The sequence below is a fragment of the Entelurus aequoreus genome, linkage group LG12 (genome assembly GCF_033978785.1).
Source record: "Entelurus aequoreus isolate RoL-2023_Sb linkage group LG12, RoL_Eaeq_v1.1, whole genome shotgun sequence".
In the NCBI taxonomy this organism is placed as follows: domain Eukaryota; kingdom Metazoa; phylum Chordata; class Actinopteri; order Syngnathiformes; family Syngnathidae; genus Entelurus; species Entelurus aequoreus.
The window spans coordinates 37,505,690-37,530,897 of NC_084742.1; the positions used below are offsets into that span (position 1 = coordinate 37,505,690).

At 39.7% G+C, this 25,208-nt stretch overlaps 1 protein-coding gene across 2 annotated transcripts in view; it reads left to right on the forward strand.

Moving 5' to 3' along the window:
- The window catches only part of dhx15 (DEAH (Asp-Glu-Ala-His) box helicase 15), a 74,241-nt gene that overhangs the window by 39,617 nt on the left and 9,416 nt on the right, over positions 1–25,208 (forward strand). For both annotated transcript variants that reach the window (XM_062065931.1, XM_062065930.1), the window contains exons 7-11: positions 10,308–10,394; positions 10,529–10,678; positions 12,700–12,808; positions 22,838–23,029; positions 25,013–25,135. In XM_062065931.1, the coding sequence (XP_061921915.1) occupies positions 10,308–10,394; positions 10,529–10,678; positions 12,700–12,808; positions 22,838–23,029; positions 25,013–25,135 (661 nt within the window). The remainder of the gene's footprint in view (positions 1–10,307; positions 10,395–10,528; positions 10,679–12,699; positions 12,809–22,837; positions 23,030–25,012; positions 25,136–25,208) is intronic.

Below are 25,208 nucleotides of genomic sequence, written 5' to 3' on the forward strand. Positions count from 1 at the left end.
TTATGTTCACTTCTCCTGGTTTGAGGACTGCTCCTGATGTGTGAAGATCAGCAATTGCTGGGTCTTTTCACATGAACTATCACAAGAACTCCAACGTTATCAGACTCAAATTCATTACACAATGTTTCTCATGTCTTTAAACTAGGGCTGTCTAACGATTCAAATATTTGATCGCTATTAATTGCATTTTGTTCATAGTTAACTCAAAATTAATCATGATTAATCACAGATAGAAATCATTTTTCATGTATTATTAAGTGTACCCCAGACAGATCATTTTCAAGTTTTAATACCATGACTGGACAATTAGTTTGCTTTAATGAATTGTTTTTTAAACATTATGCTTTTTTAAACGGCTCAACACAAAAAGGAAATAAACACGCTTTTTAAAAAGGATTTAAAAAAAAATACCTGCAGTGCGTTGGTGTCTTGCCAGATTTTATATTTTTTTAGGAATACAGAATTTGTATTCCCGCTGTAGAAGCACTTGTATTCAGAGGAGAGGAGCTACACCATGTTTAGATACCAGTTTCACAAATTAGTAACACAAAATGTGGATTGTAGCGATCGTGGTTTGATTGTCAAAGACGTTTGTTAATGTAATCTGTGATATTTCTACCTGAATAAATGGTTCTGATATTCTGTACATTACGTGTTGTACAAGTTAATGGTCTTCATATTGCTGCATAACAATGGTTTAACCTTTTATATTTATTAATACATTGTACTATTCAGACTGTTAAACATTCTGTAATGGATGATTAACGACCAGAACATGTTAAACAAGAATTTACACAACATTTCAGCCAGCCAGAAAAAATGCTCCCCATATTCCTCCACAGGTGTACTAGCATTTATTTAGGTACAAATATCACAGATGTCGCCATGACTCTGAATCTGATATTTCCATAATGTCCCCCTTTTCTTTGTGCATTTCTGCTCGCTATTTTCGAGCTTGTGGCTCAACAGCAACTGACACCATTACATTGCTCCACGCTACGGAATGGTCCGAGGGTCAAAAAAGAGTCAGGACGCATGCGCGTTAAAAACATTATCTTCAAGGAACCTATAGTTAACTTTGACAGCCCTGCTTTAAAAGCATTCTCATTCGGCCAAGAACTTGACAATGCAAAGGCTGGGTTGGCCCAGTGTCTGACAGAATATCAGAACATCATCACTGCCGGCGAACCGAGCAAACGCCCCCTCTCCGTCCCCCCTTTTGGTGTCTGATCGGGGGACACGCGGTGATGGATGACTCACTAGCGTAACCCTTCTAATTGAGGCGGACTGAGCTGACATGCTAGCAGGGGAAAATATTTGCGGGGCTGTCAGACTCGTGGCGAAATATCTGGAACAGAAGCACAAGTTTTTTGATCAAAGACTGAAATTTGCTTTCTGTTTGAATGTGTCAACACAGGCTTAAGACGCTCATGCTCAGCTCGTTTGATTACTTGGGATAAGATCAAACATTGTTCACACTGTTTGCTGTTTTAGATTCGACAAGAACGTGGGGGCCGATACAGGGAATACGTCAAACCGAGGAGTTAGCTTCACTCCTTCCGAGAGGCCTCACGTCGAGTGAAAAATGCGAAGATGTCACAGGAGCCTTGCCGAGAGGAAGTCATGAAAAAGAATTAAGGCTTGTCACGCCCGCTGCTGTGCATACTAACGACTACATTAGGCAGTCCTCGATTAACATAAAGCGCCCGCTCGTCATTTAGTCGCCATTTGTCCAGAAAAGCCACTGATCGTCTTGTTTTTACTTTTTTATTCATTCTAATCTCACTTTGTCCTGACAAGTGCGTTGCCACGAGTTTATCTGCGAGTTCTCCCTCAAATGTCAGCCGTAGTATATCTGCAAGAAGCATCGTCATCCTTTAGCTTCAATACGTGTCAACAAAGCTCCCAGAATGTGAGAGATGGTCACTCTGCAGGTAATAACCCAGAAATAACGCGCTTCAATGATATTATTGATGAAGCAAGGCCCCGGATTATGCTGCGCCTCAGCAGACTGGAAGCGTTCTGTGTGTAATGGGCCCGGCCTGAGATAATCCTTCAGAATCAATGCGGTCAATGAGGCTGACTGTATGATCGTGAAATGAGAGAAGGTGTCATGTGTGACAGCTGCCGGCGTCCTGTAGACAACCTCACCAAGAGTTCAGCCATTTTTAATCAAATCTTGAAGCATTCATGTTTCCCTTCACAACTCCAGTCATTTTCTTCCCTTGATCCCGAAAAAATTCTGCACAACAAATGCAAAAATGATAGTCAAAGATCCTCCATATGGCTTAACTGCTGTGGTGTTTTTGAAAATGTGCTATATGACAGAAGCACTGTTTTTTTTAAGCAATAACGCTGATTAAAAGTCCTTTACAGCAGGGTTCCCAAACCTTTTTTCCGGTGTAATGTATGCATTATTTTCACAGACCGGCTTTCCACGTGTGGCAGATAAAAAACAGCAAAAAAAACTAGCATGAAAAATCAACTCACCATAACGCTGAAGTAGTGGGAGCCCTAGGCGTGTTTCTTTGCGAAGAGATGGTCCCCGGCATGTTGATGGCATATACTGTATACCAGTGTTTAACCATAGGGCCAGGGCCCAGTGGTGGGCCGCGAGCGCCCCCTAAAATGTAGTATGTGTTTTTCAGCTGTGGTCCGTATAGGCCGTAGCGGTACTCAGTTGTAATGCTGCCGCAAGTGGTGGAAAAATGTAATGACAATATCAAAGAAGTCAGAGAAATTTCTTAAGCGCAAAACTTATGACTAAAGTGGTGAAGCTGTATTTTCATTTGCACTTTGATTTTATTGACGGTTTAAGGAACATTCATTTAGTTTATTTTAGCACAACATAATACATATTGTATGTAAATCAGCCTGACCTAAGCCTAAGGTTTATTTGTTAAATATAAACTGTGATTAACACATGCTTTTATATCATTTGACAAGATAGTGAACAGTAATTAAGTTAGATATAATTATTGAATATGATCAATATCAAGAGTAAGATTACTAATTCAGTGTTGATATTGGAGTGGTGACTGGGTCCCTCTGTAGTGGAACAGTTGGGTCCAGAGGTCAAAAAGGTTAAGGACTCCTGCTATATACAATGAGCCTGCAGGGCACTGCAGATGGAAATTAGCCTTCGGCTACAATCTAGCACATTAACATTTCATATGTCCATTAATGTGCATTAATGTAATATAACAAATGAGTTGTAATATACATCTATTAACATGCTTATTGGTGTGTTTAGTGGGACAGGTGAAGTTAAGTTGGAGAAAATGCGGTATTTTATATGTTTATGTTTCTGTGCGGCCCGATAGCAATTGTGTCACGGACCGGTACTGGTCCCCGGACCGGTACTGGTCCCCGGACCGGTGGTTGGGGACCACTGCTTTACAGGACAATAGCAGGCTGCTGTTTTGGGGAATCACTTTCATATTCTATGTGTTCAATAATCCCAGAAGGTTCACCAATTAAGATTGGATCCACGTTTGTGTCTCAAGTAAACAAGTTCCCGCCATACACCCACCAGCATATGAAGTTATGACTCTGAGGAGGCGGTTGCCAGTTGGAGTGGACTATTAGTCAGCCGTCACAGTACATAGTGCTGCGATGAGCCCGTCGTGTTTCCACTCTTATATACGCAGAAGTCAAATCGGCAGCACACACGGTTTCGCGTGATCCCCCCCTTCTATGTTTATATATATGCTGACAGCGAGAGAGCGCCATTGGGTAGGGTGACTCATTTGACTGTCATTTCTCATAGACAGCCTCGCTGTGGGGGATCATTGAAATAAAAACAGATCTGAAGCCATGAAATGTGCTGTTGGTTCTGTCTGTGTTTTATTTCCTCTATGTGCTATCACAGTATTTTTCACACCGTCATCTCATTTTCTCGTTTGGCTGCACTTTTTGTGATTGTTTGTAGTTATTGTTTGTATGTACAGTACAGTATGTATTTCGACTAGACTCCATCCTTAATGGCAATTCGACATTCCCTCCCTGTTTATTGGTGGATTCTTTTCTCGGGTTGAAATGGCGAATAGTATCATTCGTTTTTTAAAGGCCTACTGAAACCTACTACTACTGACCACGCAGTCTGATAGTTTATATATCAATGATGAAATCTTAACATTGCAACACATGCCAATACGGCCGGGTTAACTTATAAAGTGCAATTTTAAATTTCCCGCTAAACTTCTGGTTGAAAACGTCTATGTATGATGACGTATGCGCGTGATGTCAATCGTTGAAACGGAAGTATTCGGACCCCATTGAATCCAATACAAAAAGCTCTGTTTTCATCTCAAAACTCCACAGTATTGTGGACATCTGTGTTGGTGAATCTTTTGCAATTTGTTTAATGAACAATGAAGACTGCAAAGAAGAAAGTTGTAGGTGGGATCGGTGTATTAGCGGCGGACTACAGCAACACAACCAGGAGGACTTTGAGATGGATAGCAGACGCGCTAGCCGCCGACCTCACCTTGACTTCCTCCGTCTCCGGGCCGCCGACCGCATGTATGATCGGGTGAAGTCCTTCGTCGCTCCATCGATCGCTGGAACGCAGGTGAGCACGGGTGTTGATGAGCAGATGAGGGCTGGCTGGCATAGGTGGATAGCTAATATTTTTTAGCATAGCTCTGTGAGGTCCCGTTGCTAAGTTAGCTTCAATGGCGTCGTTAGCAACAGCATTGTTAAGCTTCGCCAGCCTGGAAAACATTAACCGTGTAGTTACATGTCCATGGTTTAATAGTATTGTTGATTTTCTGTCTATCCTTCCAGTCAGGGGTTTATTTATTTTGTTTCTATCTGCATTTAAGCCCGATACTATCACGTTAGCTCCGTAGCTAAAGAGCTTCGCCGATGTATTGTCGTGGAGATAAAAGTCACTGTGAATGTCCATTTCGCGTTCTCGACTCTCATTTTCAAGAGGATATAGTATCCGAGGTGGTTTAAAATACAAATCCGTGATCCACAATAGAAAAAGGAGAAAGTGTGGAATCCAATGAACCCTTGTACCTAAGTTACGGTCAGAGCGAAAAAAGATACGTCCTGCACTGCACTCTAGTCCTTCACTCTCACGTTCCTCATCCACAAATATTTCATCCTCGCTCAAATTAATGGGGTAATCGTCGCTTTCTCGGTCCGAATCGCTTTTGCTGCATTGTAAACAATGGGGAAATGTGAGGAGCCTTTCAACCTGTGACGTCACGCTACTTCCGGTACAGGCAAGGCTTTTTTTTATCAGCGACCAAAAGTTGCAAACTTTATCGTCGATGTTCTCTACTAAATCCTTTTAGCAAAAATATGGCAATATCGCAAAATTATCAAGTATGACACATAGAATGGATCTGCTATCCCCGTTTAAATAAAAAAAATTCATTTCAGTAGGCCTTTAAATGGTAACTTCAATAGAAGGTGTTTTGATGGCGCTATCTGCAGGAGAAAAAGAGTGCTGCAGCTATGAATCCACAATGTCTTACAAGTCATATCACGATGCTTTGACAAGACAATGTGTGCTGCACATGTTGTAAGTACGATACTGTTTACTATATTTCTATAATTGTTTGTTAATGTGTAAAGCTACATTTGAGATAGAAGCATATCTTAGGGTTTGATTATTAGATATTCTAGGGCTTTCTATGGGTGCGTCCCTTTTTCGTGTTTCTTTTAGCTCTTCGAATGTAACCCATGCAAATAGCAGAGATTTGCTGTATATATCATATTAGTAGTGCTGAGTCAAACAATATTGACGCATCAAACACAAGGCGTGATGCGGTGTCCCTCGATGTGTCGATGTGTGTCACTTAAAAAAACCAAAAACAAAACTCGTTTGAATGTGAAGTACCAACCTGTGTTCAGAATGATTATTTCGCCTCACCAGTGATAGCTCGTTTTAAAATAAGTCGGAGGAGTGGCGCGTTATGTTTGGCATCGAATTTGGAAAAACAGAAAAATTACGAAGTGTGGCATCATTTAGATCCAATAGTGGCAAAAAAAAAGTATTCTTTTCCCATTTACTATTTGGCCCATTGACCAGAGCTGTGGGTTTCAAACATACACATACACATACTGTACATATACTGGTACATTCACTGTACAAACACATATACACATTCTGTACATACACAAGTACATATACATACATATACTCATGCACATAATCAAGTTTCATCAAACATATTAACGTTGTTGCTCTAGGGTAAACTGAGTAACACATGGCACACTGACAAAGCTTAACCTATTGCAACTATAACAATCTACAAGGTTAATATAGGTTGCTTCTCTTTCTTCCCCTCCATTTTTCTGCATTCTTCCGTATCTCTAGTTATCATTACATATATGTATTGTTGCATTTGAACAACTGTATTGTTGACAATAGAGGTAAATTATTGGTATTGTTCATTATCAATAGTGCTATTTCTATTGGTATTTGTATTGCTCCATTTGTAGTGTAATAATGCTCATTGTCATTTCTGTATTATTTTTTATTTTCGCTAACTGCTTATTTGCTATCACTTTTACCATCATATTTGTACATGTCGTATTTGCTGATGTTGGTCTATTGTTGTTGTTAATGTTGTGTTTGCTGTTGTTGTTTTTGTCTCTCTGTCTAATCCCCCTCTTGTCCCCACAATTTCCCCCTCCGTCTTCCTCTTTTTCCTCTTTCTATCCCCTCCTGCTCCTGCCCGGCTGCACCAAATGATAATATAAATACATTTAATAAAGTCAAATACAAATAAGGCAACAAGAGAAGTATTCTACACTTCTCTTTTGTAAAGTAAATCTGAACAGCCGATATGGGCATCTACATCTACTATATGATTTGCCTGAGAAGCTGGACAGGACAAAAACAAAAAAAAAAACACAAAAAAAAGAGCTGTGCGTTTCATATTCCTTTCAGTTAAAAAAACAATTATATTTGCGAAGTGTTTTTTTTTGTTTTTGCATGTTATCAGAGCAGTGCCAATACAGGTAGTGAATACACTCACTGAGGCATCATTTACCCTTCTAATCATCAGTGTTCAAACAACAGCGTTACATAATAAAGGCGTTACATAATAACGGCGTATTGAAAGCTTTTAGTTTTTGTAGTCACGAGTAATCTAATCAATTACTTTTCTGTATGTAACAAGGCTGTTACCGATACGTTTGATGTAACATGGCATGCTACTTTTTATGCGGACAAGACAGCTTTAGAATCCCAGCAAGTTCAATACTGGAAGTAGCTCTTTACTAGTGCGAGCGGCAGCCACTGCACACACACACACACACACACACACACACACACACACACACACACACACACACACACACACACACACACACACACACACACACACACACACACACACACACACACACACACACACACACACACACACACACACACACACACACACACACACACACACACACACACACACACACACACACACACACACACACGAATTGCGACATCTACGTTTAATAATGAACATTCAATTAAATGACAATCATCAACAAAAATAACCCCACAATACTTCCTCTGAGGACAAGGAGACAGCCATTGACTCACGTTTAATGGCTTTATTTATTGTCAGTGAACACATGCCACAGGCGCTACCGTCAACAATCTCCTTCCAGTCCGCAGACTACTTATGCTGAGCTAAAACAGCCAATAAGCGGGCCCTCGCTGAAGTCATGCCTCACTTGGCAACAGGCACCGCCTTTTAAAGGCACACACTCACCCACTCTTCTCTTATGAAACATCTCTCAGCTGCATACACCAGATATTTATGTATGTTTATTATGTATATTAGCCTCACCGATGCAAATATATACATTGTGAAATGAGTTATTTACACAGAAAATTTTTGTAAATAATTATTCACACACCTTAATTGTTTCCAAACGGTGCCTGTCACACGGTAGTAAAACGACTGATAAACCAAACCGAAGTCATTGTCATGGACTCTCTAGTTGCGGAAGCTCTCCAAGCTCCTAAACAGACTCAAAAACTCCACGATGACGTTTTGGTGAATTTACTGAAGAATTTGTGAAACTGAAACAATACAAAAAGAATGCCGTTGTAAGTTAATGCTATTATCCCACACCCCGGATTGTAAATAATGTAAATAATTCAATGTATATACTCTGATGATTATCTTGTGTGATGACTGTATTATGAAAATAGTATATATCTGTATCATGAATCAATTTAAGTGGACCCCGACTTAAACAAGTTGAAAAACTTATTCGGGTGTTACCGTTTAGTGGTCAATTGTACGGAATATGTACTTCACTGTGCAATCTACTAATAAAAGTTTCAATCAATCAATCAATCAAAGACGGACACTCGTAAACATGTTGGCTTGTTAGCCAATGCTAACGACTCTAGCTTGATTACATTATGATAGCATGTATAAATATGCATGAAACACTCCTACAGACATCACTCATGGGGTGGTTTAGTTAGTAAGTATGAATATTTTTAGTTATTTTGTAAAACTTACAGACGTGGCTTGGAATGATGAATAAAGAATCCATACAAGTGAACTCATCCAAAAGATGGCGCTATAGCATAAACAATAGCACAACTTTTTAATGTGGCTGCTTGTATTTTATGAAAACTATTTGCTTTATGGCTGTTAGCAAAGAAAAATCTAAAAATTAGCCTCAGGGTGCAAAGCGTAGGAAAAAAGGAGCGGCATATAGTCCGTAATGTATGGTATGTAATGTAGTAACAGGCACATTCATAATAACATGTAATATTTACGTATTTTGGTCATTTTAAGCATACCTCGGCAAATTAATTTCACAGTTCGCTTTTCCTTTTAACAACACTACTAATCATGCAGACTTCATGAGAGCCAACAATGATTACTTTGGGGAAAATTATGATCCAGAACCTTGTATTTTTAAACCTGAATATAAGGAGAATGAACTACAAGTTTTAGAAGCATCATGCAGCACCATCACTAAGTGCGGAACAAGATATACAAACTACGAAAATAATAAAACAATCACTTACTGTACAATGTCCGCTATCAGTGGGGTGTCGACTGTTGAGATGTTTATATTTTTACGTTTAGATGAAGAATTAATCATAATCATCACAAAGGGTAAAAAACAAGGTCTGAGGGTCTAAATTGGATGTCAACGTTTGCCAACTTCTTGGTTTATGGCCACTACCTTCTACTATCCAGGTGAGAGGCATTACTTATAATCTATAATTAACTTTCACCAACTCAGGTGATACAGCAGCTCACTGGCTCTATATGTCAATATTAAGGCTATCAAACGATTAACTTTTTAAATCAGATTAATTACACTCTTGAACTGTGATTAATTATGATTAATTTCAGGTTACTATTTGCAAGCATAAATAAAACTTGCCTCACGAAATACGCCAATATTTGTATACAAATGCAATTTTTTAGTCAGAATGCTTCTGCAGGAATGTTCATGTTTTGCTTTCAGATGCTATTCTAAACTTGATGTGCACAGATGATAAGAAAGTTTGTTGCAGCAATACTAATTAATTACCTCAGTTTTATCCAAAGTTACGTCAGAGTTTGTTTTGAAGGGTGCAGAGCACATTGCTCAAACTACCATCACTATGCTGTGTGACGTGATCATTGCCTGTGCAATGCGCGCCACCTTCCGGCGGTCGAAACAAACACTGTGATTCATCGTCAATCGTTTGTGATGACGCAATATTTTTTTTTATTAATCACGTGTTAAGAGCCACAGTCAATATGGCTGCATAAGCTAGTTAGCTCTCTGTGTTCTTGTCTTACATAAGGATTGTAAATGGTAGGCAACATTCGAAAAAAGTGCAGTTCCCCTTTAAGTCAATGTTTTTTTTATTGTTTGCCCAATTATTGTTCACATCCAAACTTAATTTGAAGTGATCCCTGTTTTTGTAAAATGTATTTATTTATTTTTTCTACTCCTGCTGTTAGTTAACATTTATTCTTATTTATACGGTTTTTTGGTCATGCAAGTTAGTACTTTATTAATCCTGAAAATAATTGCAAGATTGTCTGTTGTTCTCATACTGAACGTACGTAACATCCATTCAAACATTGTATACAAAACAGTAATTATGTAAATTTTTAGTAATTATTATTACACTATGTTTCTTAGATCCCTGTCAGGAGTAATCAGTTTTGCTAATTGACTGTTTTTTAAATAAAACTTAAAACCATTTGGAAATCTTACAACGTATTGTTTGCACTAATGCCAATGGATTGGGGCAAAACAGTTTTTTGTCTATAGATCTGGATTACGTCTTAACCCGTTGGCCTTGTTTACAGGTTGTGGTGTCGACAAACATCGCTGAGACGTCACTTACCATAGATGGCGTTGTTTTTGTAATTGATCCAGGATTCGCCAAGCAAAAGGTTTGTTTTTTGCATGTCAGTTCTAACTGTTATTTGTTCATCACTCAACTGGGAAACATGCAAGTTCACCATCATGGTCCTATGATGGAAAAGTTAGCTACCTATGCCTTATTTCTTTTGTCCTGCCTCTTCAGGTGTACAACCCTCGCATTCGAGTTGAGTCGCTTCTGGTTTCGGCAATCAGCAAAGCATCGGCCAAGCAGAGGGCGGGTCGAGCTGGACGTACGCGCCCGGGGAAGTGCTTCCGACTTTACACAGAAAAGACTTACAGGACAGAGATGCAGGTAGAAATAGCCAATTTTCACACAGAGATCTCGGAAAATAGCTGCATAGGAGCCATCAGAGTAGCTCTGACATCGAACAACCCGACAAAAAGTGAGAAAATATGCACAAAATAAGAACACGGAGGAGGCACAGATTCGCTAAAGTAAGCAAACCGAAGGGGACTAACTAGCTAAATGCTAGCTCAACTGGACTTAAAAGCGTTAATAGGAACTCTACAAAACAATGTAAATGTCAACAATCTCGAGGAAGAGATTATCAATGGTGTACGTTTTTACAAAAAGGTGTTGTAGATCTCCAAGAACAGATTATCAGAGGGAGAAAATAATCTCGTAATGATATGATGGAATTTAGAAAGTTCAGAGAAGAAATGAAGATTCTCAGTGAAGACAACACAGCATTAAAACGGGAGACGGAGAAGCTGAAAGAGGAGAATGCAACATTGCGCCAACAGTCGAATGCCAAGCAGCAAGACAACATCCATTGGGACAACAGCAGTGTTGTGGAGAACATTAAAATGGAGACGGATGCAACTAGATAACACTGATTTGAAGAACTTCAGGGAGTCGATGGTTGCATTGAGACAACAACTCAACAAGATATCACCAATCTGGGGAATATAAGTGTTTTGGAAAACATCAAAGAGGAAGTGGATCAGTTTACACGACACAATGACATCATCATTGCAGGGCTACGCATCAATCCTCGAACCTACGCAAGAGCAGTTGACAACAGAGGAGAACCAGACGACAGGGACGCCGCTTCAACAGAGCAACAAGTGGTCAACTCTGCAATCAAAGGGAATTGATGTCGATATTGACACCATTGATGCGTGCATCTCACTGAATAGAAGAGGCAACAACACCACGCCAGTCACCATCGTGAAGCAAACAGGAAATCCAAAATGGCATTGGTGACATAGGGATGCCACTATTAAACTTATTCAAAACATGTTATCTTCAGTTTTACACTCTACAAAACAACTGTAGGCTTACAGTATATGAAGAGCACAAGTGTCAAACTCAAAGCCTTTCTGGAAAAAGCCTGGAGATAATGTGTGTCAAAAAGTTACTTTATCTTTCTTACTAAATCTATTTGTTCCATCCATTTTGACATAAAAAAGTACATGTACTGCATGCAATTGCATATATTTTAAACTTGTACATCATATAATAATATAACAAATATTATATTATCATATTGTTCGTACATATTTTTGTTAAAATTGAAATACTTAAATAGCTGCTTGACTTATGATTTCAAAGGAAGTTATCCGTCAAGTTGTATGTAAAAAAGTATTTAATCAAATGCACAAATGCATTGCTGTCATGAGGCGATCAAACTTCACTTCTTGTCAACAGGACAGGATGGAAAACAAAAAACCTCTGCCTTCATAACCAGAATTTTGAGTAAAATTGCAGCTTTGCTGATGACTGATTGTGATCACAACTTCAGGACAGATTGCTAACATATCCGATTTGAACTCTGCCCGGCAGGAGGCACGGACTCGCTATAATAAACGAAGGAAGCTTTGCAAGCTGGGAGCTAACGAGCTAAAACGCAACTCCGAAGCTATACAGCGAACAGGCTGTAAGAGTTTAGACAGATTAATCGTTTCTGATCACACAAAGTGATTTCTAAGACATGCTGCCAAAGCATTGACCGGGGCAAGGTACGATATTTGTGGAAATAAGCAATTTAGAAGTACTGAAAAAAACGAAGATCATAACCAAAACCATAATAATACATTTATGCTCATACAGTACATATTCACTGTTACAAGCGGCCCTCTGAGGGCCTTAACTACGATGTGGCCCTCAATGCCAACAAGTTGGACACCCCTCGATACAGCATCTTACTTGCAAAACGTGCGGTTATGTAACATTTCGATTTCTCAAAGCATCTTCCCCCTGGAGAATGTTGTGTGAATTTACTTGTGAGACAGCGCCCTCTGCTGGATTCCTAGCTGTAGCACTCCGTGAATATGCATGGTTTTGACAATCCATCCTGTGTTCCTTCTTAGGACAACACCTACCCAGAGATTCTCATGTCCAATCTTGGCTCAGTGGTGCTGCAGCTAAAGAAGTTGGGCGTCGATGACTTGGTGCATTTTGACTTCATGGACCCGCCAGGTTGGCAAATAGTCCTCCATTTGTATTTTTTACACTGTGTTCACATCTGATTTGACATCAGACAATGTCATTTTGAATCAATATAAATGGGGTTCCCATGGTTGGCCAGCTGAGAATTGGCCTCCAGCGTGATTTGGACAATGTACCGTATTTTCCGGACCATAGGGCGCACCGGATTATAAAGCGCACTGCCGATGAATGGTCTATTTTTTTAAAATCTTTTTTCATATATAAGGCGCACCTGATTATAGAGCGCATTAAAGGAGTCGTAGTATTATAATTTTTTTCTAAATGTACGACACTTCCTTGTGGTCTACATAACATGTAATGGTGGTTCTTTGGTCAAAATGTTGCATGGATTATGTTTTACAGATCATCTTCAAGCCGTTTTCTGACAGTCGCTTCCAAATGCGCCATTTTGTGGGCCGTCTTATTTACGTGGCTCACCTTCGGCAGCATCTTCTTCGTCATCTTTGTTGTAGCGATGTACCGTGCAAGGACGGGAGTGGAAGAAGTATAAAAATATGGAGCTAACTGTTTTAATGACATTCAGACTTTACTTAAATCAATAACGGAGCAGCATCTCCTCATCTGGAAACAACACCGGGATTGTGTCCCGTAAACAGTTTTGGGTTAGTTACTGAAAACCAGGAGCTAGTTACAGTTACTAGTTACTTTATTTCAAAAGTAACACAGTTACTAACTCAGTTACTTACACCAAAAAGTAATGTGTTACTGTGAAAAGTAACTTTTTAGTTACTATTTTTTATTTCTTTTAAGCCCCCTTTAATGCCCTTTTAGACTTATTTTCAGTACTGTTATTGCACTGGAGAATAATACAATCTGTTGATCAACTTGACATGCATTTGCATCACTGAACTCTGCTAAGCAATGTGATCTACATACAACAGAAAGACAAAGATACACTACTGTTCAAAAGTTTGGGGTCACCCAAACAATTTTGTGGAATAGCCTTCATTTCTAAGAACAAGAATAGACTGTCGAGTTTCAGATGATAATTTCTCTTTTTCTGGCCATTTTGAGCGTTTAATTGACCCCACAAATGTGATGCTCCAGAAACTCAATCTGCTCAAAGGAAGGTCAGTTTTGTAGCTTCTGTAACAAGCTAAACGGTTTTCAGATGTGTGAACATGATTGCACAAGGGTTTTCTAATCATCAATTAGCCTTCTGAGCCAATGAGCAAACACATTGTACCATTAGAACACTGGAGTGATAGTTGCTGGAAATGGGCCTCTATACACCTATGTAGATATTGCACCAAAAACCAGACATTTGCAGCTAGAATAGTCATTTACCACATTAGCAATGTATAAAGTGTATTTCTTTAAAGTTAAGACTAGTTTAAAGTTGTCTTCATTGAAAAGTACAGTGCTTTTCCTTCAAAAATAAGGACAGTTCAATGTGACCCCAAACTTTTGAACGGTAGTGTATGTTTCAAAGGGCCAATTTGTTTCAGACCAGAAGAAATTGACAAAACTATTTTAAATAGCTGCAACATAACATGCATAAGTAACAAACAGCATAATAACAACATAGCTGTAAACCAAGGAAGGCACACACTACTTTTTTCTCTCAAGGAATTCTGAAATAAAATCATGTCTGAAGCCCAGAACACTCTACGCATTTCCCCAGTTTTAGTTTAGAGATAAGGAAAGATTGGCCTGGCCCACTAGGATCCTTCATTATGTTTGTGAACTTTATAGTCTATACATTTAGAGTGATGTGATAATCAAACACTCTAGAAGTCTAGAATGAAAGAGCATATAAGATAATTGACAGAGAGTGTGTACCTTCAGTGCTGAATGATGAGCAGAGGCAGAGTTTGGAGTGTTTTCTTTAGCTCGCTGTCCATTTTTATGTGCTCACTGTCCACTGTGTCCAGGTACGTGGAACATGTTTTCTGTGCCATTTGCTGTTTGATGCCCGATATGCTAATTAGCTGCCTGAAAGCGGGTGACTCCACTGTAGAAATAGCCTGCATGTCTTCTAGCACATACGCTGCAATGACTCTATCAATGTTGTCCTGGCTAGCAGTCCCTCCGTTAAAATCCAGCCGCTGTTGCTTAGATGGTGTTGGAGGTGAAGTGTGTCTCTCTTTACTAGCTTTGTCGAAGCATGTTGCTTTTGTAGCTGTATCAGCAGATTTGAATTGCTGTTTTGGGCAGTAGATGGGATCGTTGATCCAAGACACAACTTACATTGAACTAAAATTTTATTTTCTTTGTGTTTGACAAAAGAAAAGTAGTGAGAATATCTCCATGTTAAGAAACTCAACTTTGGCTCCGCCATGATGTCTTGTTAGTAAACACAGACACACTCCCCCACACACACCCACACACACATACACAGCGTGCCTCTTCTTCCGTGCCTCTTCTGCAGCTTTCCAGTAAAACACACTCAGATCTTCTCAGTTTCTAGCCGATACTACATAAAAAATAACGTAATATAACGCAGTAACGCATCATGTAGTAACGGTAACTGAGTTACTGAATATAAAAAAAAACGCGTTAGACTACTAGTTACCACCGAAAATAACGGCGTTACAGTAACACGTTACTTTGTAACGCGTTAGTCCCAACACTGCCCGTGAAAAACCGTCCGACTGGAACTCTCTAATAACGAAAGTTCCTTGGGTGAATAATGTAAACTCACTACACCAGTAGGTTTTAGCGCTTTCATAGCAAGTTTACTGACAGATATAAGTAAGAACTTTACACTACTTTATATTAGAAATGGCAACAGCGGAGGATGAATGTCACATAACAAGAAGATAGAGAAAACGAAGAAGCTTATCGACTATGGTGTCGGCACGGACTACAAAGGCGGACACGCAACATTTTTCAGGATTTATGCAGATCGCAAATACAGATCAGCAGGTACCAGACGGTAAGAAAAGTTGCTTTTGCATAACATTGCGAAACAAAACGCTAGATAATGTCTTACCTTATACACACACCATAATAATACTCGTATGTTGAAGCACATCAAGCGGTGATGCTTCATGGCTTGCCAAAGTCGTACTAAAACCTTTTGATAGATTTTTGAGCACTGTGTGTAATGTTCTATATTTTCAATGGAAAATGTTGGTGTTGTTTACTTGAGTTATATTGCCATCATATTGAAACCTACACTTATATCTTATGTTTGACTGCCATCTACTGGTCACACTTATCATTACACCATGTACCAAATAAAATAGCTTCAAGGCGGGTAAGCGCAACCAAACTTATTTCTTACATTAGGCGCACAGAGTTATAAGGCGCACTGTCGAATTTTGAGAGAAAAGAAAAGGATTTTAAGTGCGCCTTATAGTCAGGAAAATACGGTTATCCCACAACAGCTGTTTGAAAACAGTTATCAGCACATTCTTTTTGGGCTCCTTCTTACGGCGCAAAACTGAGTCAAACCTAAAGTAGCGTGATGAAGCGGCGTGGAAATGCAATCTGTGGCTCATCAGAAAGAGAGTATTGACTGCCTGAACCATGCAGGAATCTAATATAGCGCGAAATCAATGGGCTCCAAAAAAGGTACATTAAACCTGCTCCTTCTTTGGAAATGTCATAAGGCGAATGAAAGCTTCATCGGCAGAGTCAAGTTCACTGATTTCTTATCCCTCGTCGCCAAGAAGGGGCGAACAAAAAGAGCTGAAAAGGAGGCTGTAAAAGATACCTCCCTGCTTGGCCCATTTATTCGGGGGGCGGGCGTGTAAAAATCGATCGGACGCGACTAGATATTATAAAGAAGTCTGTCCACAGCCCTGGTCGCTTCCTCGTTAGGTAGCAGTGGATCAAATAAATAAACCCCCCCACTCACCTTGCACAGACAAGGCCGATCCGATATGTTGACGCTTACATTTTGTGAGGAACGCGGGGGCTGGCTGCCTGCTGGAGGTCAGTCACTGGAGGAATATAAAGGAGGAGGCAATAGCCAAGGTGATAGCGGCGCTATTGATGTAACCAATTTCATTCTCAAAATGGCGCCACGAGTGGGAGGAGGAGGAGGGGGGGTTTAATCTCAGAGGTAAGATGAAAAGTATATTATGGGAGCTGTAGAGAGGGAGGGTCTCCTCGGGAAGATGTAGTAACACTCTTTCCTGGGGGGAATCTGTTTGGCCTAATTCTAGTGTGATTCAGAGCGCTCATCAAAAAAACTCTCTCTCAAAAAAAAAAAAATCCCGATGGCGCAGCAGCGTTTGATATCTGCCGAGATCGTTTTATCTCGTCGCCGGCTCCCGAGCGAGACAGACCCGGGATTTAATATCTGCACATCAAACGGCCGCTCTTGTAACTGCGTTTATATTGATTAAGGCGACACTGATCACAATCAAGCCAGCGCCATTGTCTGCCATGTAGAGGATCTCTGACGAGCAGGCGCTCCCTAAAAACAGCAGAGCGCTCCTGTCGTGTACAGACGAGTCGCGCGTGGGTGCTGCTTATGTCGACAGTCCGTTTATGTGGACTAACTCATCAAGTCCTGGTCCACCGTGCCCGCTTAAGTTGATGTCGGCATAAATGGCCGGCCACGTTTGTTGACAGGAAATGTGAGACCCGAAGGGATCATTTTTATTAATGATTGCTTTTTTATGTGTTGTAGACAGTGTTGTATGTCATCACCATCACCACGCAGCGTGAAGCGACGACAGCGGAATAACTACTGGCGGTAACACTTTAGTATGAGGAACACATATTCACCATTAATTAGTTGCTTATTAACATGCAAATTAGTAAGATATTGGCTCTTAATTAGTCATTATTAAGTACTTATTAATGCATTACTAACCCTAACCCTAACCCTATCCCCCTAACCCTGACCCTCTAACCCAGTGGTTCTTAACCCAGTGGTTCTTAACCTGGGTTCGATCGAACCCTAGGGGTTCGGTGAGTCGGGCTCAGGGGTTCGGCGGAGGTCAAAACACACCCGACTCATCGTGTAAATACAAACTTCTCCCTATCGGCGTATTACGGATACGGCAACAGCAGAAGTCACACTGATTTGCAGGTGTGAAATTTGTTGTGAGTTTATGCACTATGTTGGTTTTGTTGTTTGAACAAGGTGATGTTCATGCACGGTTCATTTTATGCACCAGTAAAATAACATGGTAACACTTTAGTATGGGGAACATATTCACCATTAATTAGTTGCTTATTAACGTGCAAATTAGCAACATATTGGCTCTTAACTAGTCATTATTAAGTACTTATTAATGCATTCCTAACCCTAACCCTATCCCCCTAACCCTGACCCTCTAACCCAGTGGTTCTTAACCTGGGTTCGATCGAACCCTAGGGGTTCAGTGAGTCGGGCTCAGGGGTTCGGCGGAGGTCAAAACACACCCGACTCATCGTGTAAATACAAACTTCTCCCTATCGGCGTATTACGGATACGGCAACAGCAGAAGTCACACTGATTTGCAGGTGTGAAATTTGTTGTGAGTTTATGCACTATGTTGGTTTTGTTGTTTGAACAAGGTGATGTTCATGCACGGTTCATTTTATGCACCAGTAAAATAACATGGTAACACTTTAGTATGGGGAACATATTCACCATTAATTAGTTGCTTATTAACGTGCAAATTAGTAACATATTGGCTCTTAACTAGTCATTATTAAGTACTTATTAATGCATTCCTAACCCTAACCCTATCCCCCTAACCCTGACCCTCTAACCCAGTGGTTCTTAACCTGGGTTCGATCGAACCCTAGGGGTTCAGTGAGTCGGGCTCAGGGGTTCGGCGGAGGTCAAAACACACCCGACTCATCGTGTAAATACAAACTTCTCCCTATCGGCGTATTACGGATACGGCAACAGCAGAAGTCACACTGATTTGCAGGTGTGTAATTTGTTGTGAGTTTATGCACTGTGTTGGTTTTGTTGTTTGAACAAGGTGATGTTCATGCACGGTTCATTTTATGCACCAGTAAAAAAACATGGTAACACTTTAGTATGGGGAACATATTCACCATTAATTAGTTGCTTATTAACGTGCAAATTAGTAACATATTGGCTCTTAACTAGTCATTATTAAGTACTTATTAATGCATTACTAACCCTAACCCTAACCCTATCCCCCTAACCCTGACCCTGTAACCCAGTGGTTCTTAACCTGGGTTCGATCGAACTCTAGGGGTTCGGTGAGTCGGGCTCAGGGGTTCGGCGGAGGTCAAAACACACCCGACTCATTGTGTAAATACAAACTTCCCCCTATCGGCGTATTACGGCTACGGCAACAGCTGACTGGTTTGCAGGTGTGTAATTTGTTGTGAGTTTATGCACTGTGTTGGTTTTGTTGTTTGAACAAGGTGATGTTCATGCACGGTTCATTTTATGCACCAGTAAAAAAAACATGGTAACACTTTAGTTTGGGGAACATATTCACCATTAATTAGTTGCTTATTAACGTGCAAATTAGTAACATATTGGCTCTTAACTAGTCATTATTAAGTACTTATTAATGCCTTATTTGGCTTGGCCTTATTATAACCCTAACCCTCTAACCCTGACCCTAACCAAATAACTCTAAATTAAGTCTTTATTACTTAGAATATTTTCCCCTAGTGTCCAAATAACTCTTAAGTCTTTGTTACTTAGAATATGTTCCCCATACTAAAGTGTTACCCTACTGGCTTGTTACACAGCTTTAGAATATGCACACGTCTTATTTATTGTAAAGTAAGCTTCAAATAAAAGCATGGGTTCTACCGCAGCACCTAAGACAGGGGTTAGCAACCCAAAATGTTGAAAGAGCCATATTGGACCAAAAGTACAAAAAAAAAATCTGTCTGGAGCCGGAAAAAATTAAAAGCCTTATATAAGTGTTATAATGAAGGCAACACATGATGTAAGTGTCTATATTAGCTATATTAGCCTACTATCAAAGGCTGACGCAAATATTTGTTGACAGAAATGTTGTATTTTCATTTTTAATCTACACATTTTTGCAACATTGGAAATCATTAGTAAAACTTTTCACAGGATGAGAGATTTTCTGGAAATGACTGCCTCAGAATGGCCAAAGCTATAGATGTGGTTTTCCAAGTTAAAGGAAACGGCAGGCTGTCTTCTTCTAATGGATTTATTACAATCTTTGCAAGCTGGGTAACGTTTGCTGTGGTCTGGAACACTATGGCACACAAACAACTATGAGAAATGCATACAATATTACACACAGATAATGTGTCATGAGACATGCAAATATAAATTAAATACACAGAGGACATAATTAAAGGAAATTAAATGAGCTCATATATACCTACAAACGAGGCATAATGATTCAATATGGACATCGAGCTAGCCTAAATAGCATGTTAGCATTGATTAGCTTGCAGTCATGGATTGACCAAGTATGCCTGATAAGCACTCCAGCAAATAAATAAAATCAACAATTCACGCACAGCATAAAACGTTTGGTGGACAAAATGCGACAAAGGAGTGGCATAAAACACGTCTTTCTGTGGCAGCATCAGAGAAAGTTGTACATGTAAACAAACTACGAGGAGTTCAAGGATCGCTGAAATTAGTAGGACAAAACGGTGCTTGCCAAATACTCTCATCTGTGAAGCATGGATAACATAAACAGTGGGATTTCTAACAATTAGGAAGGTTTGTGTCATGTTTGTTCTCCTATAGAAAATATATTAAAACAAAAATAAATATTTTTTTTCTTCATCTTTTTCCATTTTCACACATCTCTGAAAGAGGTCCAGGGAGCCACTAGGGCGGCGCTAAACAGCCGCATGGGTTGTTGAGCTCCAACCTAACAAAACGTATCCATTCAAATTTTTTGTCCGATTGTTCGCCACTGTAACGCAATAACTGCAGCAGGTCTTTTAGATAGAAATATACAATCTCATATCAAAACGGCAAAAAGAAAATACAATTATGACAAATGGAAGAAATTGATGCTTTATTTTCTCCCTTTCCTTTCATGTCTCTGGCGAATGTCACTCGTAAATGTGTAAGCAATGGCTAGTTTCGGTTTTGGTTTCGGTTTTGGTTTCGATTTTGCCGACAACTGCTTACCTCGACGTGAGTCGGCCAGTCTGAGGGGCGTTGACATAAACGGGTTCTACTTTGGAGGATCTTTGACAAGCCTTGCCTGACATGATCCAGTCCAAACAAACTCTTATTTCAAAGGGCACCTAAGATTATTTTTATTTTTTTTCTAGAATATAAATGTTACAATGTTGTTTACTCATGTGAAACAATGCCAAAGTGTCAATTATAAGGTTCATGCATTTTGGTATCAGCTTGCTTGGATGTTTCCGTTCGCGGGTTATGTCGTGACGTCGCAGCAAAGCAATGAGAAAACACAAAAAAAGGTAGTGTTAATTATTATCTTCATCTAATCTTGACATGCACATAACAATGCTGGTAAAAGCAGCTTTTTTATGCACTCTGAATCCATCGGCGAGTGTGCAGGAGTACCTAATGTGGTGACCGGGTGAATCTATGACTACGTTTACACTGCAGGTTAAAGTGGCCCAAATCCAATTCTTTTGAATTAAAATTTTTTTTCCAGCTGACTGTTTACACTGCAAATAGACTGTGATCTTTGTCAAACATCACTTGTATGCGCTGTTTGATAAAGTGAAAACAAAGGAAGTGGACCGGATTTCGTAAATGAACAAAGAAAGTCTCTGCTACTATTGATCAACTTAAAATTCTCAGTTTACTTGCTAAACATTATACGTTCCAAGATATAGTAGCGGCGCACACTCATTTAATTGTATTGTTACCTCAGTAGGGTTTTTTTTTTGGTTTAGTTTTTGTTTTTTGTGGTTGTCTTTCTTGCAGGGGGGGGGGGTAGTGTTGAACGGTAGTGTATATATATATATATATATATATATATATATATATATATGTGTGTTTATATATACTTTTTTTCTCCACTAATTGTTAAGATTAGTCTCATTGAAATGTGTCTTCTTGTTGTCTCCTTCCCCCTGTTGTTTGTGGTGTTTTGTGGACATTTGCATTGCCAACATTTCAAGGTATACTGCTGTATATGTGTTTAAAATTTAAAATACTAAATAAATCCTAAATAAAAAAATATGTATGAATGGATATGTAAAGTGTAATATATTTGGGAGGGTTGTAATCTTTTTATGGCTGTTCAATAGAGGCAACACGGACATCAGCGTGGATCTAAGTTAGCTTTATTTTGCAACTGACTTATGTAAACCACTTATGCAATGTACGCAACATGTAAGCCAATGTACGTAACATGTAAGCAAATCAACAATCGCTATTTCTTCGGAATCAAAATATATATTCATATATTGCATATAGCCTATTATTAAGCGCACCAGTGATGCAATGAAAATTTGGCCGCCCAAAAAAGACTTTGCTCACCGAAACCGGATGTGGTGATGAAATATTCACTAGCGTCTTTCCCCGTGCACACGTAACTCGCCCGAAGCTGACAAAAAAAGCCACGTACAGGTTGCATTCAGGTCGCAATGCGTTTAGACTGATGTCACATTTGAAAAGATCAGATTCCAATCGTATTTGGACTACTTTGTGATGTGGCCTGAATCGGATGCGAAAAAATCAAATTTGAAGCACTTTGGAGCGTTTAGACTGGCAACAAAAAACCCGATCTGTGTCACTTTGGAGCAAAAAAATCAGATTTGGTGTGCAGTGTAACGGGGGCCTGTGTAATGTTTATACATTTTATTTTTGACCGTATTTTTTGGGGAAAAAATAGCAGTGACGACTTCAAGATATACAGTGTACATTTTCAAACGATACATCCTGATACTTCTTGAGTGGGCGGGGCATGGTTTAATTTGCAATCTGGGAACGCTCAACAATCCAACATACTGCAGAAATACTCAAAAACAGGTTATAAAAGTCCCTGCATGGCAAAATGTATGCACAATTTACACCAAAGCATATCCAATACATACTGTATCATCTCCACCACAAGTAAATGTTTTCAATGTAAATAAAATGATCATAGGTCCCTTTTAACATCAACTTATTCCTTGCTATTTTGTACCCTGCAGCTCCGGAGACCCTAATGCGAGCCTTGGAGCTGCTCAACTACCTGGCGGCGATTAACGATGACGGCAACCTGACAGAGCTGGGCGCCACCATGGCAGAGTTCCCGCTGGACCCTCAGCTGGCCAAGATGGTGGTTGCCAGCTGTGAATTTGACTGCTCAGACGAGGCGCTCTCCATCACCGCCATGTTGTCAGGTAAGGGATTCATCTTTCCCTGCCTTAAAAAAATACTATACTGGTATGGCTGGGGCGGTAAAATTATAAATAACTATTCCTCCATAGAAATACGAGACAATTTCGATAGAAGTACGAACTGGCCTCTTTGAAATTTATTTTTACAGTGTGGCAACTTTTTTTATTTAAGATTTAAGATTGGCTCGGCAAGTCGGAAACAAACTCGATGAGTTCATGCTGACTTGACTTGGTGGAGAGGAGACAACTTGCAACATGCAGTCTTTATTAAAACAGGCTCCAAATATAGCTGTCCAAGGCTATGCCTGTAACATTGTTGTTTTTGTTGGCAGGGTTGCGCGATATTGACGATATTCAATATAAATTTGGCCGTAGATAGAGATTATAATAATATTGTTGTATTGTGATAATGCATGTTGATGACACGTTTTTGCTGTGTCCTAAAAATTTAACAGTGACAAGCAAACCAACGCGTTGTAGAATTCTTGCTAGCGGCTAATGTCCCTCCACAGTGCAAAACCACTTCTCAGTCTGTAATCTTCGCCTCCGTGGCGACAAATAAACTAAAGTAACATTATCACTGGAGGACAGGGCGTAGCTAAACACGCTACGTTGCACACCGCAGGATGATATTCTAATCGCTAACTGCTAGCTCTTGAATGTAAACAAAGTTGGGCGAATTGATACAAATATGGATAGTAACGATACCAGTATATGGCCGATCTACAGTACTTAGATCAATATTTTTTATTATTGTATACAAATTAAGGAAATACGTCTCTGGACACAGGAGAGCTTTAAGGGCAAAAACAAAGGGATTTAAATTAGAGCGAATTGAAGGAAATTATATACATATTTAATTGATATTGTTACACCACCATCCTGTTCTTTTGTTTGATTATAATTTTAAATTAAAAATTGAACAATTTTAAGTATCATTATCAGCATTGGTATGAACAATACTGCCCCTGTAACTAATTGGTATGGGATCGATACCCAGATTTTTGTTATCGCCCAGAACTAATGTAAAGTAGGTAAACAACATAAGAATAAGTGTGTATAACATTTCAACAGAAGTGTAGATAGAACTGTGTTACAATATAATTTACCAGTAAATTAGCAAATAGATCGTTTTGACAATATAATACAACAGGAAATGATGCAATATGTTTCAGCAGCTAATTTAGGAACCTTTGTTACCCATTTTGATATGTTTCTATTATCATCCATCCATTCATCCATTTTTTACCGCGTATCCCTCTCAATTTTAGGCTACATCGCTCATCTGTATTTGTTGGTCAGACTTTTAGTTTGGCTTAAATATATCCCACTTTATTGATCTAAAACAGTCTCATATTATATCATGTTCTATAGTACATCTGTCTTGATCAACCCCAGGCCGAAAATAGAATTAACAAATATGTCTTCACATCTCAGTTATGAGCAATGTAACATACAAGCATGACAGAATAGGGATTGGATTTATAACGTGATACATATCAATATTGACTGATATGAAAAGAAAAGTTGTGATCTGATGTTTCTCCATGTCGCCCAGCTCTACTAGTCAGTGTCGTGTGCTCATAGTCAACCTGCTAAAGTCAGCTATTATTGGTGAAAACTTTCCCAGAAGTCGTGTAGCTGGAACATGGCGGGTTGTGCTCCAGTGCTAATTGCACTTTAGGCTTGCCAAAGCAGAATGCTGCTCGTTCGCATGAATCTTTATGCCGCCGAAGCAAGAGAAGCCTGCGAGAGCGAGGGAAAAATGGATTTCAAATTCTAGAGCAGGTGTTTCCGAATGACGGCTTTCTGCTGAGTTCATTAGCGGTGTAAGCGCCACGCATTACAATCCAAAAGTTGCGACGTTAAGCACCTCCGAGGTAGAAGAGTAGCTTCCCATGATCCGCCCCCCCCTCTTCTTTCCCAACATTAGCATCAGTCCGTGGGGTTAACTTCTCCCTGTGGGCCCATACCGACCTTGTCTAGTCCCACAGTGCTTCATCCGACCCACTGAGGCCAAGAGAGCGTCCGACGAGGCCAAGATGCGCTTTGCCCACGCTGACGGAGACCACCTCACTCTTCTTAATGTCTACCACGCCTTTAAACAAAGCAAGTGGGACTTCACCTCAAATGCAAATGTCTCCCCACCCAGTCTAGACCGTTAACTCTCAATCATTCCCCT